Raw genomic sequence first — 18,584 nt, 5'->3', positions numbered from 1 at the left:
GGCGTAACGCCGACCAGAACATACATTGATGCGACATAAAAGTGTGAGCATACATCTTTGTAGGATCCTCGTTGGATGCTTCACATCCTTTGGATGCCCTGTGTGGAAGTGGAGAATAACTGTTCTCGGATATTTTAGGATAGAGATCGAATCCACACGCGGGATGCTATTTTTTCTCGTGATTTTATCTTTACGGCGATGTTGTGGATCCTGCCCTACTTCGCGTGTTATTTTTTTTCTTCACGACACGTCCTGGCGCCAAGATTCTTTTTTAAACAATAATGTCTGAGCAAACATTTTGTCAGTGTAGACTTGACAAATTGTTCCTTTTTTTTAAAAAAAATACTAATTTAATCTAAACTTACACTTGAACTGGTTAGTTTGCTTCAATTATATTATATTTAGTTTTGTGAGGTTAATTATATGAGGTGTTTCTCCGCTTTCGTTAGTCGACATGATATTTGCAAAGATTTGATATGGGTACTTGGATTCTTCTCTACTTTACGGATCGGAGTACTAGTTCTCTGTCCTCCAAGAGCATAATAATGAAAGCAGATCATCTGTAGTACCTTTATATACGAGCCTATGAATGCATTTTGTAGAGCTCTCAGAGCTGATTCTCTGCTGAATCCAGCAGAGCTGTACCAAACAGTTTTTTAGAGAGAAGTGATTCTCTGCTGATTCTGTGAAGTGATTCTTTAAAATGAACTAAGAGGCTAGGAGCTGAAAAAATAGTTTCTCCTGATTTTGTGAAGTGATTCTCCATCCTAATTTTAAGAGTTTATGCTAGAGAATAAAAAGAATCATTTTCAAACCACAGAATCACTTCTCTCAGAGAATTAGTTTCATAGAGAATCAGAATCGAATTGGTGCACTACCAAGTAGAGCGACGGAGTCACTCTAACATCGATTCCGTGCGCCGATGTCGCATTGCGGCTGGCTGAGCTGAGCTCTCACTTCTCGCTCGGGCGGCGGTCAAGTTGCACGTGATCATTCTTGTCACGCCACCAGGTTGAGAAAAAAAACAAAAAAACCTCATTGCTCCAAAGTTTACGGGAAGCAAAAACTGCGGACAATACCAAACTCTATCTCCCCTCATACCAAAAAAAAATCAATACAACGCTGCAGGATTTCAGAATATTAGATACTATAAGGGTCTTGAGAAAAGAAAAAACTGTATCAAGCAAAATGGAAACATGTATTATCATTTGTGTGTGTGTGTGGGGGGGGGGGGGGGGGGGGGGGGTACCTGATGCACAGAGGAGAAGTGTAGTTGGGCTGAATGCTCAAAAAGAAAAAGAAGTGTAGTTGGGCTGAATGGAGAGAGAGGGGAGTCACTTTTGAGAGCCAGGCTCATTTGAATTGGAACTGATGAGAATTCGGCCCACATTCACACCTGTTCTCTGTCTCTGTCTCCACGGGATTCCTATCTCTCTCTCCGCAACACCCACCGATTCTCTTCGCAGTTCGCACGCGGCATGCCGCCGAAGCCGGCCAGGCTGCGACGGGCCCTGCAACCACGCTCTCCTACTCCGGCGAGACTTCGCTCTTCTAAGGTATTCCTCTTCGCCCTCACAGCATGCAGTCACCTGCTTAGATCGATGGCTTCGACCTTGGAGACATAGCCGCTTTTGGTTCCTGTCGCAGACCTAGTGTGCTAGTTGATTTTGGTCCCCTCGATTCGCCAGATTGGGTAGAATACTACCTGAGTGCTAGATGATTTCGGTTACCTTGATTGATTCGGCCGTTGTGGCTGGGGGCTGTTAAGGAGTCACCCCTTTTGTGATGTTTTGAATTAGGACAATTCAGTCAGGGATTATGCTGAGAAATTAGCCATAACCCTGGTGAACGGTGTGAATGTGTTCTTACTGATTAGTTTCTTGAATCTTGGAAACATGTTCAAGGTATAACATGACCGTGCATTCCTAGTTGACTAGTTCCTACAAATTGCTGTATTGCATAGGGGTGTTTTGGTTATGTTGAATTGTGATTTAAAGGTCGATTAGAAAGAGGTATCTTCTTATTTGGGGGGTGCATCCAGATGTACAGTTTGGTTACAGCATGTTTCTGTATTAGAGTGCATGAAAATTTTGCAGCATTTCTTCAAGTGATATCTTAAACAAACATAGTACCTTTACTTTCTTTGCAGGAAGGGGTAATGGAGGAAGAAGAGGCACCGAATCTTCCATTAGACATCATGTACCAGATCCCAAAATACATACCCGATCCAGCCTCACTAGCACGCACTGCTTCGTCCTGCAAGTTATGGCGCGGTATCTAAAGGACCCTGCCTTTCTTGATGGCCTCAAGATGCGGCATCTCGACCACGGTTTCACCTCTTCCCTCCTCCTTGGTTTCTTCTATCAGGACAGTGCCGAGGCTCCCTAGCACTGTGGCAGCATCACAAGGACAGCACTTGTTGCATGGCACCGACCTTCACACCCACCTCAGAATTGGTACCATTCACTGGCCGCAAAGAGGGTTACAATTCAGCTAGACCGCTGTCCCTTGGCGCTTTTATTCAGGGTATTGGTTCAAGCCTCAATTTTTATGAGCCCGTTGCATCCCAGGACAGCTCCTGGTCCTCTGCCGTCACCCAAAATACACAGAAGGTCATTCCAGGGCCGATATGGTACGCGTCTGCAATCTTCTCACTGGTGAAGTGTTTCATCTGCCTGACCTTCCATACAAACCACCAGACCACTATGCCTTGATTGTTGCCGATGATAACAGCCTCGATGGTCGTATGACCCAATCCTTCCAGATGATTGCCATTTGGATCATCAAAGGAAAGAGCTTCACCTATGTCTACTACTGTTCAAAGACCAAAGAGTGGTGGAGGCCTGCAGGCTTTCCTGAACTAATGGCTGGCCTCTACCTAGTGTCATCCCCAGCTGTTGCTTCCCATGGTAGGATCCACTGGCTCTGCGGGTGCTGGAAAAGCTGGTCGCTCAGTCATGTTGTCTCGCTGCACGTGGACGGACAAGAGCTATCATACCTGGAGCTCCCATCTGAAGTAAAGCGCAACACAACACCGCTGCTAGGGACTTCTGTACATGGGGGCCTTCTGTTGCTGCTGATGAAGGGTCTTCACATGACACTATGGAAGCATAAAAGTGAACCTGGCAATGGTAGCGGCAACTGGGTTTGTTCTGAAACGATCAACATGACAAGGTCCTTACCAATGCGGGTGCTAAAGATGCATGCCAGTGCGAAGGTCAGACTGGAGATTTTCCATGGGAAGAGTGGTATGCTGGTGCTCTGGATTGAGGGGGAAGGTCTCTTCTTGTTCAGCCTCAGTGATAGGTCGATGAGGAAGATTGACAATGAACATGTTACAAAGAAGCATCGCTTCTGCCCTTACGAGATCGATTGGCTATCTTGCCTTGCAGTCATAAACCTTGTCATTGATGGTTCGCTACCACTTGATGCGGGAAGGGAAAAGGCTCAGCGCAGATGGAGGACTTTGGTGGCAAAGAATATACCGAAAAGCAGCAAGGCATGAGTTAAATATGGTCTGCTAGTGGCTTGTCAACATGGTTTCTAAATTTCAATTCCTGTTAACGTTGTACTATTATGCTTATTGTTGTTATGACTAGTAGTTTGAAATCAAATCCAAGTATTCTCGGTTCAATTCGATCCTTTCAGTGTTGTGATGTGATGGTAATATTCTAAGGCAAGTGTTGCCATCGTCGTTCCTGGACCCTGGTTAACTATTTTTCTAATTCGCATGCGCACCTTTGTCAGATGTACTCCATGACCATTGTAGCATATGAGGCTCTTGTGAAATTACGAGCTGATCACGTGGTTACTGGGCAAAGACGAGGCAACCTTTCGCTCCAGACCTCCAGTTATTACACAGTATTTGACATGTAAATGAATTATCCCTCGTGACTACCAATCGGATCACTATAGTACTCGGAAGAACCTTATTATAGGTTTCCGACTATTGCTTTCGTGCACTATTTTTGTTTGGTAACTGTGAATTTATGTTTTTTTTTAATAAAAAAGGCAAAAAATAATTTTAAGGGTTACAAAATAAGCATCCGATTTCTCTGATTTCGGATGCAGATGCACTTTTTTTTCTCTGAAATGTGCACACTCATACACACGCACATGTTTGGGTCAACAGCAGGTTTTTTTTAGATTATTTTGAATTTGTTCCAAAAGGTAGAATAGGAAGAAAGTCTCTGTAATGTCCTGAACTTTGTATCAGGATGCATCCCGATGCATAGTTAGATTAAGCCTTTGTAGTTTATATTATTTCCATCTAAGAAACTAAATTGTTCGAGCTTTTTTTAAGCTATTTTTCTGCTGAATGCTGATAACATATTAACATAACTAGTATTTCTCTTTCAGGAAGATATCATGGAGAAAGACCTGCTGCATCTCCCGACAGACATCATCTACAAGATGCTAACACAGATATCTGATCCAGCTTCCATTGTGCGCGCTGCTTCATCCTGCAAGTTATGGCGTCATATCATAATGGGCTCTACCTTTCTTGATGGCCTCAAGATGCGGCACCTAAGCCATGGTTTTGCCCCATCCCTCCTCCTAGGCTTCTTCTACCAGGACAATACCCAGCCTTCCTTGCACTTGTGGCAACGCTACATGAAAAAATGCTATAGCCTGGAACCAAGTTTCATGCCTACCTCCGTATTGTTACCATCCACTGGCAGAAAAGAGGGCAGCGATGTAGTCAGACCACTGTCCCTTGGCACCTTCATTGAGGGCTTTGTAGCAAGCCTCAACTTCTATGAGCCCATCGCATCTCAAGACAGCCTTTTGGTCCTTTGCCATCGCTCAAAAGATGCCACCACACTGGATGTGGTACGCGTCTTCAATCCTCTCACTGGTGAAGTGTTTCATATTCCTGACCTGCCATATTACAGACCAGTACCAGACAACTATGCTGTGCTTGTCACTGATGATGTCAGCTTTGGTGGGCAGATGTCCCGATCCTTCCAACTGGTTGTCCTTTGGACTACAGGAAATAGGATATTCTATTCCTACTATTGCTCAGAGACCAGATCATGGTGGAAGCCTTCGAATTCTCCTGAGATAATGCCTGGTCTCTTTGTAGTGTCTTCCTCAGCTTCTGCTGGGCATGGTTGCCCATTGGCTCTGTGGGAACTTGAAAAGCTCGATGGTCACTCATGTTGTCACACTGCATGTGGACGGAGAAGAGTTATCATACCTGGAGCTCCCATCTGAAGCAAAGGGCAAAATGTTGCTGGCAAATTCTGCAGATGGAGGCGTTTTGTTGCTCATCCTGAAGGACCTTCAGATGCCACTGTGGAAGCACAAAAGTGAGCCTGGCAGTGACACCAGTGACTGGGTTTCTTCTCAAATGATCGATATGGCAGATTACTTGCCAATTAACACTGTGTTGCAGTCAAGGGCAAAGGTAGCATTGGAGGTTTTTCGAGGGAAAAGCGGTGCAGTGGTGCTCTGGGTTGAGAAGGAAGGCCTTTTTTTGTTCAGCCTCAGTGACTGGTCGGTGAGGAAGCTTGACAATGATCGTGTTACAAGAAAGTACCGCTTGTGCCCATATGAGATGGATTGGGTGTCTTGCCTGCTAGCCACAAACCTTGTAGTTGATGGATCATCGTCGCTGGATGTAGGAAGGAAGAAGGTGCAGGGGAGATGGAGAACCTTGATGACAAAAGTATAGGAAAGAACACATTAGATTTGGGGCAAGGCATGATGTTAATCTGGTTTGCGGGTGGCATGGCAAAGATGCCCTCGTCCTTAAGCCATTGTCGGTTCAGTTCAATCTATCGATGTTGGTATGGTATTTAAGTATATTGTGTAAACTTTTTTTGATTGAGCTTTTGCAAACAATTAGTACTCCATAGTTCAGAAAGATTGTCTGAAAACCAGTGTGCCAGCTGTTGACCAGGTCGTCTCAGCAACATGCTTATAACTTGAGGCCCAACCCATTTAAGAATTAGCCCTTTAAGAAAAAAAACAGCTGGGCTGGACCTTCCTGTGGAAGGGGCCCCCACGAATAAAGAGTTTTTTTTTGAAAAAAGAATAAGAAAATAAAACTGTTTTTGAAGGGAGATGAGACAGATTGGTTTTAGGTAAAAAGTAAAAACCACGTTGTACTGATCTCCGTGTGCTCTCTTCCGCCTCTCAGGGCCCATCGATTTCTTTGCACACGCTCAGGCTGATCTCGCCGGCGACGACGACTACCTCCGTCCTCTCCTGTCTCCTGCTATAGGTATCTTTCTTCTCTATGCCCTCTCCCTAAAGTGCAGGGCGCACCATCTTACTAGTTAGGGTTGATGTATTGTATTGCGTCGATTAGTCCGCTTTGATTCTTCCTTGTATACTTCATCATCGTGAAGAAGGACTGCTAACGAGCGACTAAATGAGGTGATTACTGATTGCTTTAGTTATCTTCCTCTGGCTGCGTAGAGACCGGTTGAGGATTCTGCGTGAAAAATTAGGTCGAACACTGACGAACAATGCCAGATGTGGTTTAGGGATTGATCAACACGATCATGTGTTCTTAGTTCTGACAAGGTGTAGTTTTGTGAAATGTTCAAGACCAAGTGTGGCTTCTTTAATAGCTGAAGTACAGATTAATTTAAATAGTATGTCTGTAAGGTTGCCATATTTTTATTTTGGGGTGAATCCAAATCCGTTGTTTGGCTATGCTGCCAAAGTTTCTGTGGTTCTTTCTGTTGCTTATAGTACATCTAAGAGAACAAATTGTCTTTGGGGTAAAAATAAGGAAAACAGTTGTCTGAACTCTTTTGAGTTCATTTGGAGCTGGTCTCCTTCTGGTTATGTTTTAAACAGAATCGATGCCTGTCTTTTCTTTGCAGAAAAGGATCATGGATGATGGCGTGATGCTGCAGCTTCCGGTGGATATGATCCATAAGATCCTGTCTCACATCATTGATCCTGCCTCCCTAGCACGCCTTGCTTCAACCTGCAAGTTTTGGCGTAATATCATAAAGGGGAGAAGCTTTCTTGATTGCCTCAGGTAGCGCCGCCATGACCATGGTTTTACCCCATCGTTGCTCCTTGGTTTCTTCTACCAGGACAGCAGTAGTCTCCTCAACAATTATTGCAGCATCACAAGAGCAAGTGGCGCAGTTTGGCACCGAGCTTCATGCCCATGTCTGAATTGTCACAATCCATTGGCAGCAAAATTGGATGCAAGATCATCACACCAGCTAAACTTTGTACTTTCATTCGGGGTCTCGGTGCTGAGCTCAACTTCTATGAGCCCATTGCATCTCAAGACGGCTTCTTGGCCCTCATCACCACCCAAAAGGCACTAATGATCAAGCTCAGTCGGACAAGTTTTGTGTCTGCAATCCTCTCACTGGTGAAATCTTTCACATTCCTCCGATTCCAGTTGCATCACCTGATATGTATGCCTTACATGTCACTGAGGATGTGAACCGTGGCAAGTTGGTATCCCAGTCCTTCCAGCTGGTTGCCATTTGGATCAGACAAAGGATGTTCAGGATTGGATCCTACTGCTCGAAGGCCAAACGTTGGACGTGGTTTAGTGACACTCCTGAGCTAATACCCGACCTGTATGCGGTGAGATCCCCCGCTGCTGCTTCTCATGGCGCCATCCATTTTCTTTGTCGCAACTTGACTAAGGGAGGGGGTGTTTGTTTCCTCATCGAATGTTTGATACTAATTGTATTAAATATAGACTAATTACAAAACTAATTACACATATGGAGGATAATTCGCGAGATGAAACTACTAAACCTAATTAATTCATGATTTGACAATGTGGTGCTACAGTAATCATTTGCTAATGATGGATTAATTAGGCTTAATTAATTCGTCTCGCGAATTAGCACATGACTTCTGCAATTAGTTTTATAATTAGCTCATATTTAATCCTCCTAATTAGCATCCGAACATGATGTGACAATTCGATGTGACAAGGACTAAACTTTTAGTCAAAGAGCCCAACACGCCCTAACTGGACGCTCACTCACATTGCCACGTTGCATCTCGCCAAACATCCAAAGCTGTCGTATGTGGAGCTCCCACGTGATATTAAACGCAGCACGGCACCATTGTTAGCAAATTCTGCAGACGGGAGCTTTCTGTTACTCTTATTGAAGGGCCTAGAGATATCGCTCTGGAAGCATGGCAGTGACACCAATGGCTGGGTCCTCTCTGAAAAAATCAACCTGGCAAGTTCCTTGCCGACGAGGGTGGTCCAGATGCATGTACAGAAAGGATCAAGCTGATTCTAGGGATGAGCGGTGCGGTGGTGCTTTGGATTGATGGTGAAGGCCTCTTTCTGTTCAGCCTGAGCGATGAGTTGATGAGGAAGATTGGTGACAAGCATGCTACAAAGAAGTAGCCTCTGCCCATATGAGATCGATTGGCTGTCCTGCCTCTCAATCACGAACCTCGTCGTTGATGGCTCCTTGCTGCTTGACGCTGGAAGGAAAACGATTCAAGACAGATGGAGGAAAAAGAATGAAAAGCATCTTGATGGCAAGGCATAGCTTCTGCTTAGCCCATTTAGTGGCAGGGAAACCATGAAGTTTACACTATCGATTACCGCACGCTTCCTTATTATTGTTACGAGTGTGAATCTAATACCATATTGCAATAACATTCACTTCAGAACCTTTTCAATTTTCATTATTGTGGTGCCATGTTAAATCCTAAGAGCTGTATGAGTTGCACTTCATCTAATCCATCTGTTCTCTTTGCTTCTGAGTTGTTTCTACATTCTATTATAGGATTGCTGCAGCCTGCAGGTAATGCCTGCCTTCCGATATCAACCGCCTGGTTATCGAGTGCCCACTGGTTGTCTGCTCACGAGATTAGACGACTTTTTTCTCCCTCAAGAATGTGCATTGCATAGTTGATGCCAATGTACATATACATTTTTATTTTTTTCATGCTACCTAATACCAGAATTATAGCATGCTGATTCCACACACTCAGTTCCTTGATATACTTTCAGAATTTCAGAACTACTCACTAATCCCATCCCATGTCAATTAGGCAAAGGTTTTGCTCGGCTTAAAAGTTAAAACCAAAAGGCAAGTTTGACCTTGTTCAGTTTATGTTGCACCTAAAACTCTGAGACTCCCTACTCTATCAATGAAATAGGCACCGCCTCGTGCCCGTTCGTTCAAAAAAAAAAACTCTGAGACTCCAGAGTGCTGCTCTGAAGACACTCTGTGTTGACTGGAATGTTGAAAAGGAGGTTACTCTTAAAGATATATACTAGTATACAGTAAAGTGAGAATATATGTTAGGCATCTATATTTTAATTGATACTATTTTTCAGCAATTTGATTGGCACTCCTTCTATGATACGTTTTTCTGCTTTTGAGAGTTTTTTAAGTTGCCTTTTGAATTTTGAGGGATTTTAGCTGGTTCATCTCGTCAAAGGACGGAGGTATCAGTTCCTTCCGATCAGGGCCCTACAATCTGAGAGCGGAGAGCCAAAGGAAAGCTCAAAAGGTCTTGTCGGCTCGACCCGACCAACAAGACCCACCGAAAGCCCCTCGGCTCGACCCGACACGACCGGACCAACCAAACCCTCCCATCCCGTCTCGTTCGCCGCCGCAGCAGGAGGAGCAGCAACCATGGCGCCCGTCGATCCCCACTCCTACACCGACGGCGCGCACCCGGTGGTGTCGCACGCCGCGCTCGCCTTCTACCTCGACTTCGCCGCCTCCACCATCCACGCCTCCGCGCTGCTCACCCTCTCCGCGCCACACTCCGGCGACCTCCTCCTCGACACCCGCGCCCTCGCCGTCCACTCCGTCTCCACCGCCGCCGACCCGCCGGAGCCCATCCCCTTCTCCCTCGCCGCGAGCCCCGACCCCGTCCTCGGCTCGGCGCTGACCCTCACCCTGCCCCCCGACACCACCTCCTTCCGGCTCACCTTCTCCACCTCCCCCGACGCCTCCGCGCTGCAGTGGCTGGCCCCGCCGCAGACCGCCTCCGGGCAGCCCTTCGTCTTCTCGCAGTGCCAGTCCATCCACGCCCGCTCCATCTTCCCCAGCCACGACACCCCCGCCGCGCGCATCACCTTCTCGCTCCTCCTCAACGTCCCCTCGCAGCTCTCCGCTGTCGCCGCCGCGCGCCACGTCGGCCGCCGGGACCCGCTGCCTTCCGACCACCGCGGCGCCTGCGACGACGAGCTGTGGTGCGCGTCCGGCCGCATCGTCGAGGAGTTCCAGATGGAGCAGTCCGTGCCGCCCTACCTCTTCGCGTTCGCCGCCGGTGGGATCGGGTTCAGGGACCTCGGCCCGAGGACGCGGGTGTACGCCGAGGGAGGGGACAAGGTGCTGGACGAGGCGGCGAGGGAGTTCGCCGGGGTGGAGGAGATGGTCAAGGTCGGGGAATCGCTGTTTGGGCCGTATGAATGGGAGAGGTTCGATCTGCTCGTACTGCCTCCGAGCTTCCCTTATGGAGGCATGGAGAACCCCAGGATGGTGTTCCTCACTCCGACGGTAATCAAGGGGGATGCTGCAGGGGCTCAGGTTGTGGCGCATGAGCTCGCGCATAGCTGGACTGGCAATCTGATTACTAACAAGACCAATGAAGATTTCTGGCTAAATGAGGTGAGTGAGCACTTGTTGTTTTTGATGTTGTCGTTGTCATCCACTGTGCTACAAATAGTGTTCCTCCTATTTCGCTGTAGGCAGTCCAGTATTAGGTGGAAAATCTGGCCTTACCAGTAGGCAGTAGTTAGTCTTCTGTAGCACTGAATATTTGTGTGAGCGAAATATAACCAGTACATAATATCCTGGTTTAGATCAGGAGAATTTTGCTCTAGAAGAACTATGTTCCGTGCAGTATAAATGGAGAAGATATTAGATATATATTAGCGGTGTTCGTCTTCTGCTAGATTGGTTAAATGGTTTGGTTCCAGTCATGGTCAGGGTCAATACTGTGTACCATCACCTGGTTATCATCTAATCCTTTACATTTTCTCTGAGTAGTGCGTGGAATCTTATGATTTTTCCCTTTAGTTAAGGTGGGAGCTGCTAGAGAGCATACTTAATTACTTATTAGATATCATGATGGTGTTGGTCATGCCTAAACCTGACAACTACATATAGATATTGTATACTTATGTTTTCACATGTCACAGTCTCATATCGTTGTCGATGCATACAGGGATTCACAACATATGCTGAGAGGAGGATTGTTGAGGTGGTGCAAGGGGAGGAGCGGGCAGCCTTAAACATGGGAATTGGATGGAGGGGGTTGAACAGAATGATGGAGAGGTTTAAGGATAACATGGAGTTCACCAAATTGAAGCCGAAGATGGCAGGGATTGACCCTGATGATGTGTACTCTGAAGTGCCCTACGAGAAAGGCTTCCAGTTTCTTTGGCGCATTGAGCGCCAGGTGGGTGGGAGTACGGGGCATTGCAACTTTTTCACTTACAATCGTTGCAATATTGGATTAATTTCTAAATTAGTTTATCTTCTGCTTGTTTATTGTGTTAGATTGGCCGTCCTGCTTTTGATGAGTTCTTAAAGAAGTACATTGCCACGTTCAAGTTCAAATCCATAGACACTGAGACGTTTCTTGAATTCCTGAAAACGAATGTACCTGGGATAGAAAACCAAATTGACCTTCAACTGTGGGTTGAGGGGACTGGTATTCCTCCTGATGCCATGGAACCAGATTCAGCTACTTACAAGAAGATCTGTGACTTAGCTGCAGAATTCAAGTCAGGTAAGCTTCCAAGTGAAGATGAGGTGGCAGACTGGAGTGGGCAAGAATGGGAGCTTTACTTGGAAAATCTACCCACAGATGTTGAAGCCTCACAGGTAAGCTATCCTGCTTATTGTGATGAGTGACGATTCTATTCAGAATATGGTGGCTGTCATAGTATGGACTGTTATGGCTTTAGCATTGCAGTCCTATCATCATTTTTTTTAGCACCGCAGAATGTTGGAAAGTGTGTGTTCCACTTAATTGAAATCCTGACCTTTGTAGCATCCATGTTTTATTGATCCTAATCGAGTTATGTAAAACACTTGCCAAAATAGCACACATGTTTATTGATTCATCACTATTTAAGTGGAAGGTGCCCTAGAATTGGATTATGTAATATAGATCCAAATGAGTGGCACATGTAGGCCTATCCCAACTTGCTGGAGACTAAGACTTTGCTGTTCTTGTTGTGCTAGAAGCATTTAGCGTCAAATGAGTTTGTTTAGTTCACTTATGTTACGTACTGTAAATGCGCTGTGTTTGTTAGATTATGTGGTTTGTTGGCTTTGTCAATCGGGGGTAGCTGAAAGAAAAAATATCAGTCATGTGGAGGATGTTCTGTTTCAGTTCCTCCATCTGTTTACAACCATATATACTTGAATGTTACATTTATCTGTTGTAGATATATGTGGATCAACGCTGAAAATTATATTGTCCTCTGCAGTCTCCTGACTTTTTTTTTAATATTGGGGTAGTGTGTGAAAAACATTTGTTTGTAGATTGCATGGCAGAATCCCGTTTAGTCACGAGGAGACCTCTGTAGCCAGTTTAGCAAGCTGAATATTGCCATTTCCATAACATTCTATTTACGTTCAATACTCACTGGCAAGTACTACATGTAGCTGCCTTTTCACGTCTGAGCATCCAATAACATATAGCTTATTGCCTGATTCCAAGCCGGTTTTAATTTAGCCTTTTCATCACAAATGAGACGAATAAAGGAAATGTTCTGCTGTTCAGGGCAGTTAACTTTCATCTGTGTGTGGTCTGCAATCACCATGCATGAAAGGCTTTGGCCTGGTCATGTTGTGGACCAGAGTTTCTCTTTAACAGAAGTACAGTATAACTCACGAGTAATTTAAAGATCAACTGCTCACATGCCCGTAACTTGTCTATGTGCAGGTTACTGCTCTTGATGAGCGGTACAAGCTATCTGAAAGCCGTGACTACGAGGTCAAGGTCGCGTTCCTCCAGCTGGCAATTCCCACCGGGTGCAAGTGCTACTTCAACGAGGTCGAGAAATGCTTGAAGCAGGTGGGAAGGATGAAGTACCTCCGCCCGCTCTACAGCTCACTGGCCAAGTGCTCTGGCGAGGAGAAGATGCTGGCCCAGAGGATCTTCTCAGAGGCTCAAGAATTTTACCACCCAATAGCTCGCAGTGTTGCGGAGTCCATTTTGTCGAAGCATAGCTAAGATAGCTAAGGCTTTGGTGAATTGGTCGTCCCTGGGAGCAACGGAACATCCACTGTTTGCTCAGTCGCTTCTTTTGCATAAAACTATCACCCTTCCTGCAGCTAACTTAGAAAAAACTGGAAACTTAATACTGTATCTTGATAATATGTGGAAACTCAAGACCGTATTATTATCTGAGATTATTCCGAGTACTGTATCTTTTGGGATTGCTCATGCCTAAGTTTTCTGATACTAGGTAATAGCCCGTGCGCTGCTACGGGGCACACAAAATCTAAACAAAATAAGTAGAGTACTGGCCCCATCGGTGACCTCGGCGATTCCTACGACCGATTGACCGGCAACCATGTTGACACCTCTGCCTTGCCCAACGCCGATCCCAGCCATGGCTTGCCGTTTCTGCCTTGCGCTGATCCTCCCAGCGACGGCTTGCCACCTCCGCCTTGCCCCGCGCGGCCGACTTCCAGGCTACCTGGGTACCAGCCTACAGCTGCTCCATAGGCGAGGATCCATTGGACCCCGCGCACTGCAATCTGATGACATTTTCATTTACATTACCACCACGTGAACCAAATACTATCTAGTTCTTGGCAAGTGAGCTTCCGTACAGCCTAGTCGAAATAATTTGACATGCTGACCATTAATCGAAACATTTTGTTTGCAGTGGAGTTATGGGGTATCAACTCTGCGAAGCATTTTAAGTAGATCATGATAGAGAGTCCAGGGTATCACATTGCAAACTAACAGATAGAAAAAACACATGAATCAATCCTCAATCAATCAGCCAGGAATTTTGCAGAGGCACCGAGCTAAATAACTCTTGAGTGTTGGTTTTAGAGTGGTACGTAGCATCAAAAAGCCAAAGTGGAGATCGTTGTAAAAATATGTTGTTGGCCACCTCTTGAGCTCATTTGTTTGGCCATCTCCTGCTCTCCTTTGTCACTACAGTATGAAGCAAGTTAAATTCAGTGGCCAATTTCTTACTTCAGCTGCGAGCGTATCCCCACTTTGTCATGAAACCAAACACAGAACAGACCATACGACCATCTCCAAAATCCCCAAGCTCCAACATCACCGCCATGACCTCATCTCTCTCCATCAATTTTTGCTGCATCTCCAACATACCAAAGCACGCCATCTCCTCAGCCGCTCCTCCTACCCGAGCCACAAATCCAGCATGGACTCCTCCGAATCCATCTCCCTCACGGGCCATTCAAGCCATGTCCTGCACCTCTGCTCCTCTCAATTGCACAGCTGCCGAGTTGGGGCAAATGCAACAAAACAGAAAGGCAAAGACCAATATGTACTATCAGAGAAGCATAACTGAAGCATCATGAATAAATAAATATATTACTTATCTAAAAAAGATTCTAATAGTGTACTTGTGACAAGTTGAAAAGCAAGAGATGCACGTGGTAAGCAATTTTCAGAGCAGTTCACCATAAAGAAACTACAGTAATACCTATAATTTGAATGCTACTTTCTGTCCTCTTTAACCCAATCCCTCTTCCATGTAAGATTTCAATATTCTTTTTGACAGAAATATAAATCCAAGCAGTGCCCCAATCCGACAGCCTCTAGCCAATTTAACATGAAGATTATTAGCCACACCGCAGGCCAAATTGCAAGGATGTGCGGGCAGTCATGCTGTCTGCATGATGGTAGTTCCTGCTGCTACACTACTTGGTACTCATGCAATACTGCTAAACTAAGGGGGTGTTTGGTTTCTTGAGAAAGTTTAGTCCGTGTCACATCGAATATTCGGAAGCTAATTATGAGGACTAAATATAAGCTAATTATAAAACTAATTATTGGCACATGTTTACTGTAGCATTAGGAGTGACTAAAGAAACAAACAACCCCTAAGTCCATCCATTCAAGTTGGAAATGATAGCAAATGGCTGATGACGAAGTGATGTTTTGTTCTGCACATCATTGCTTTGTGAACTTGAAAAGGCAGAATTAAAAGCGAACCCAAAGAGGCAAGGCCGTTAAAAAAATAATTCCGTTGCCGGGACTCGAACCCGGGTCTCTCGGGTGAGAGCCGAGTATCCTAACCAGCTAGACTACAACGGATGTTGGAAGGAGGTTCTTTGAATCCTTACATGACTAGAAGCTAAATCTCAAGCTACCCTGTGCGTCAGCGACCCAGCGCTGTGCATAACACTGTCTGGCTTAGATTTTATTTTCGTCGGGGCAAAGCGTTGCCAACTACATGCACAGCTGGCTTGGGTTGTGCTGGGAACAACCAAAAGAACATTTCCAGAAAGTATCTCTACGCATTATTTGTGCTAATTATAAATGGCAATAAACATGATAGTGAGACATGTGGAAAAAATAATGGTATAAAAAGCATCTGAACCGAAGAGGAAATGGATACCTCCCATTCAGCTGTTCCAGTGGCATAGTTGGATCAAGCATAGTTGTGACAACATCAACAAAAGGGACTCCGGCAACAGCAGCCTTGAATAAGTCAGGCCTCATATTTAGGACAGCACCCATCAGTAGGCCACCTGCACTTCTTCCATTGATGCAAAGCTTTTCCTTGGAACAGTATTTGTTTTTTATCAAGTGCTCGGCACAATCAATGAAATCAGTAAAAGTATTCTTCTTCTTCAAAAGCTTCCCATCCTCATACCACTTCCGGCCCATTTCACCACCACCACGAATATGAGCTATCACATATATAAAACCCCTATCTACCAGAGATAATCTGGATCCTCTGAAACTCGGGTCAATGCAAATCTACAACCATAGCAAAATGGGAAAATAAGGGCATGGTTAACTCAATGCCATTCTGCTACTTACTGCTGAAACCTAGAATCATCATAGTCTCAATGCCAAGTTGCCAAATTTTATCAGTTGCTACTTGCTAGACATTGATTTAGAGACTAGAATTCTGACCCCATTTTGCTGGTACTTCATTACTGGGTCCTGACAAGGAATCTTTATGACATCGAATTATCGAAGTATACCATTCAGCGAGGAAACACTAGACTAACTGAATGGTTAAGAACTGTTATCACTTCAAAATGACAATGAATAACAGTAAATGAATATATGATGCCACATTAGCAAATAATATATAATATTCCAAATGAATCATTTGCATCCCAAGATGACCCAAGGATGTGGACATGAACTGCATGCCAATCTGAAGAGTTGTTCAAGGCATTCAAAATGGCAGAACACATTTTCATTACAGAATAGTAAACACACGACATACCTCGTAGGAGCCATAGCCATATAGCAGCATTGGGTCTGAGCCATCAAGCTTCACAAGATCTTTTCTGTACAGAACGGACATCGGGATCTGAGTGCCATCGGCAGCAGCAGCCCATTTCCTTTCTGTTACATAATTTGATGCGTCAAATCCACCTAAAACCTATGGACATTTAGAACTGTACAGAACGGACATCGGGATCTGAGTGCCATCGGCAGCAGCAGCCCATTTCCTTTCTGTTACATAATTTGATGCGTCAAATCCACCTAAAACCTATGGACATTTAGAAGATCAAATCACAACGGGTTTATAAAAGTTAATAAAAAGAAATCAATCCTGGTCAGAATACCAAATATTTATATAAACCTATTGCAACTTATAGCTTATGGGTTTAATCTTCTTCAGCACTGACACCCCTGAATCCATATCATAGTCGTAAACAGAGGGCGGGATCCTCATTGAGCTATAATGAAATCGAAGAACAGATGAATGAAACTCAGACTCCTCAGGATCCACAGCATATGTTGGATCAATAAAATCAATTGTTCGACCTCCCTGAAGTTGTCCAATTGACTCTCCAATAACAGGTAGCCAATATACGGTTACTTTGGGTAGGCCATTCTCATGCTCATATACAGCAATATGGTTGTCAAAGAGCTGGACTTCCTGTATTTTCACACTGAAGGGTAGTATCAGTTTTGATGCAACAGTGACGTGTTATGCACTTTTGTTATCAATGGGCATCAATAAAATTTGCAAACATGTAAACTTCCTGATGGATAACTTAACTAGTAGGTTCATCAAATTTTGTATTAGCTGCAGTTTCAACGAATCATTGTATATCACTGCCAGAGCATCAAGCCTCTTACATAGAAACTAACTCTAAATAACAAAACCCAGGGCCTGGATGCAGTGGTAACTAAATCTAAATCTCTGGCAGCCATCCTATCAAAGATCCAATATTCTCGAAGATCGAATATTCTAAAACTGACATATTCCATAGATAAACTTGATATCATAAAACCAAACTAAATGCAAGCTGATTTGATCTCAATCCTTCATAAGCTTACACTGGATGGAACCCATAAGTTTCCCATGCTGTAGCTGGCAACACACATAGTATTAATCAATAGCAAGCAATGCCACTACAAGAATGCATCTGAACTTTCAAAGAGGAAAAGGTCTAAGTTGCAGCTGCAAAGTATCCCCCCTGGTTCCAATATTCATTAAGAAAACACAATTAATATCCTAGAAGAAGATTGACAGTCCATGGCACTCACATTTGTAAACTCTTTTACTTCTTCTACTTAATGCAAAGATATGCAGTTCTCCAGTGTATTCTAAAATAATTACTAGAAGAAGATTGACTTGTGCTATCAAATGGTTATGCAAGGTTTCACAAATCATTCCTCATCAAGGGCAAGTTAACAAAGAGCATCGCAACAACACAAACAATGTCCCCAGAAAGTGTGATGCTGGGTACATGATTTATGAACCGTAAGAATGATTTCTGAAACTTGTATAACTGGCAAGTACCTTTCTCTATGTGGTAGCAGTACAATGGTCTCAGCTACATTATCCAATGGGCAAGCACCCAATTCAGACTTGTAGAATTCATCACTTCGCCTCGTAATAAAGAAATGATTTCCACGATGGCTAGCTGTTGTATCAATGCCATACATACGAGGCGTCAAAACCACAAGTTCCTTGTTCTGTTTGGATGTGTCGAGCTAAAAGATAAGGCTAGTATTTTTGCTTCCAGACTCAACAAATAAATATTTCTTGCTTTCAGAGGCTTGAAGACCAAGAGAAAATGTGTCATCTTTCTCATGATAGAGACATGCATCGCTTGATTGATCAGACTCTAATTTATGTAGCCATACCTGAAAAGGCCCAAAAAAAGTAAGATAAAGTATAATTATCACAAACCCCACGAAAATTATGTCACAGTTGGTCTACGAGCTGACGCGGCACATTCTTGGCCACCGGCGGCGGCGGCGGCGCCATCGAGGCGTACGAGTGCGCAAGGGGAGGGGCGCGACACCCGAAGCCGACGAGGAGGAGGGCGCGGCGGCGCGAGAGCGTGGATGCGGTTGGTGAGATCGCGCGATGCGCACGAGGAGGAGGAAGAAGCCTCGACAAGCAGCCCACCGGCCGCAACATCGCGGCCCTTTTATTTATTCTCCGGGAGTTGGTT

At 44.7% G+C, this 18,584-nt stretch overlaps 2 protein-coding genes and 1 non-coding gene across 5 annotated transcripts; 1 reads left to right on the top strand and 2 right to left on the bottom strand.

Moving 5' to 3' along the window:
* The first annotated feature begins 9,511 nt into the window (after positions 1 to 9,511).
* Positions 9,512 to 13,363, top strand: LOC117838297 (leucine aminopeptidase). The gene is made up of 4 exons (XM_034718266.2): positions 9,512 to 10,586; positions 11,146 to 11,379; positions 11,481 to 11,807; positions 12,877 to 13,363. The coding sequence occupies exons 1-4, from the start codon at positions 9,603 to 9,605 to the stop codon at positions 13,165 to 13,167; spliced, it is 1,836 nt and encodes a 611-aa protein (XP_034574157.1). The 5' UTR covers positions 9,512 to 9,602; the 3' UTR covers positions 13,168 to 13,363.
* A 470-nt stretch (positions 13,364 to 13,833) lies between these two features.
* LOC117838298 (uncharacterized) lies at positions 13,834 to 18,400 on the bottom strand. Of its 3 annotated transcripts, XM_072290694.1 has the most exons (5): positions 17,924 to 18,400; positions 16,754 to 17,066; positions 16,391 to 16,660; positions 15,545 to 15,909; positions 13,834 to 14,418 (listed from the first exon to the last, which is right to left on the bottom strand). In XM_072290694.1, exons 3-5 carry the CDS (start codon positions 16,469 to 16,471, stop codon positions 14,367 to 14,369), a joined length of 498 nt encoding a protein of 165 aa, XP_072146795.1. In that variant the 5' UTR covers positions 16,472 to 16,660; positions 16,754 to 17,066; positions 17,924 to 18,400; the 3' UTR covers positions 13,834 to 14,366. The 3 variants fall into 3 exon arrangements, with proteins under 3 accessions (XP_072146795.1, XP_034574158.1, XP_034574159.1); XM_034718267.2 differs by having other exon boundaries at positions 16,391 to 17,066; XM_034718268.2 differs by having other exon boundaries at positions 16,391 to 17,053.
* TRNAE-CUC (transfer RNA glutamic acid (anticodon CUC)) lies at positions 15,168 to 15,240 on the bottom strand. Its single transcript has one exon. It is a non-coding gene; the product is annotated as a tRNA-Glu (tRNA).
* Positions 18,401 to 18,584: the final 184 nt, after the last annotated feature.

The sequence above is a fragment of the Setaria viridis genome, chromosome 9 (genome assembly GCF_005286985.2).
Source record: "Setaria viridis chromosome 9, Setaria_viridis_v4.0, whole genome shotgun sequence".
In the NCBI taxonomy this organism is placed as follows: domain Eukaryota; kingdom Viridiplantae; phylum Streptophyta; class Magnoliopsida; order Poales; family Poaceae; genus Setaria; species Setaria viridis.
This window is presented reverse-complemented; position numbering and strand designations above follow the sequence as displayed.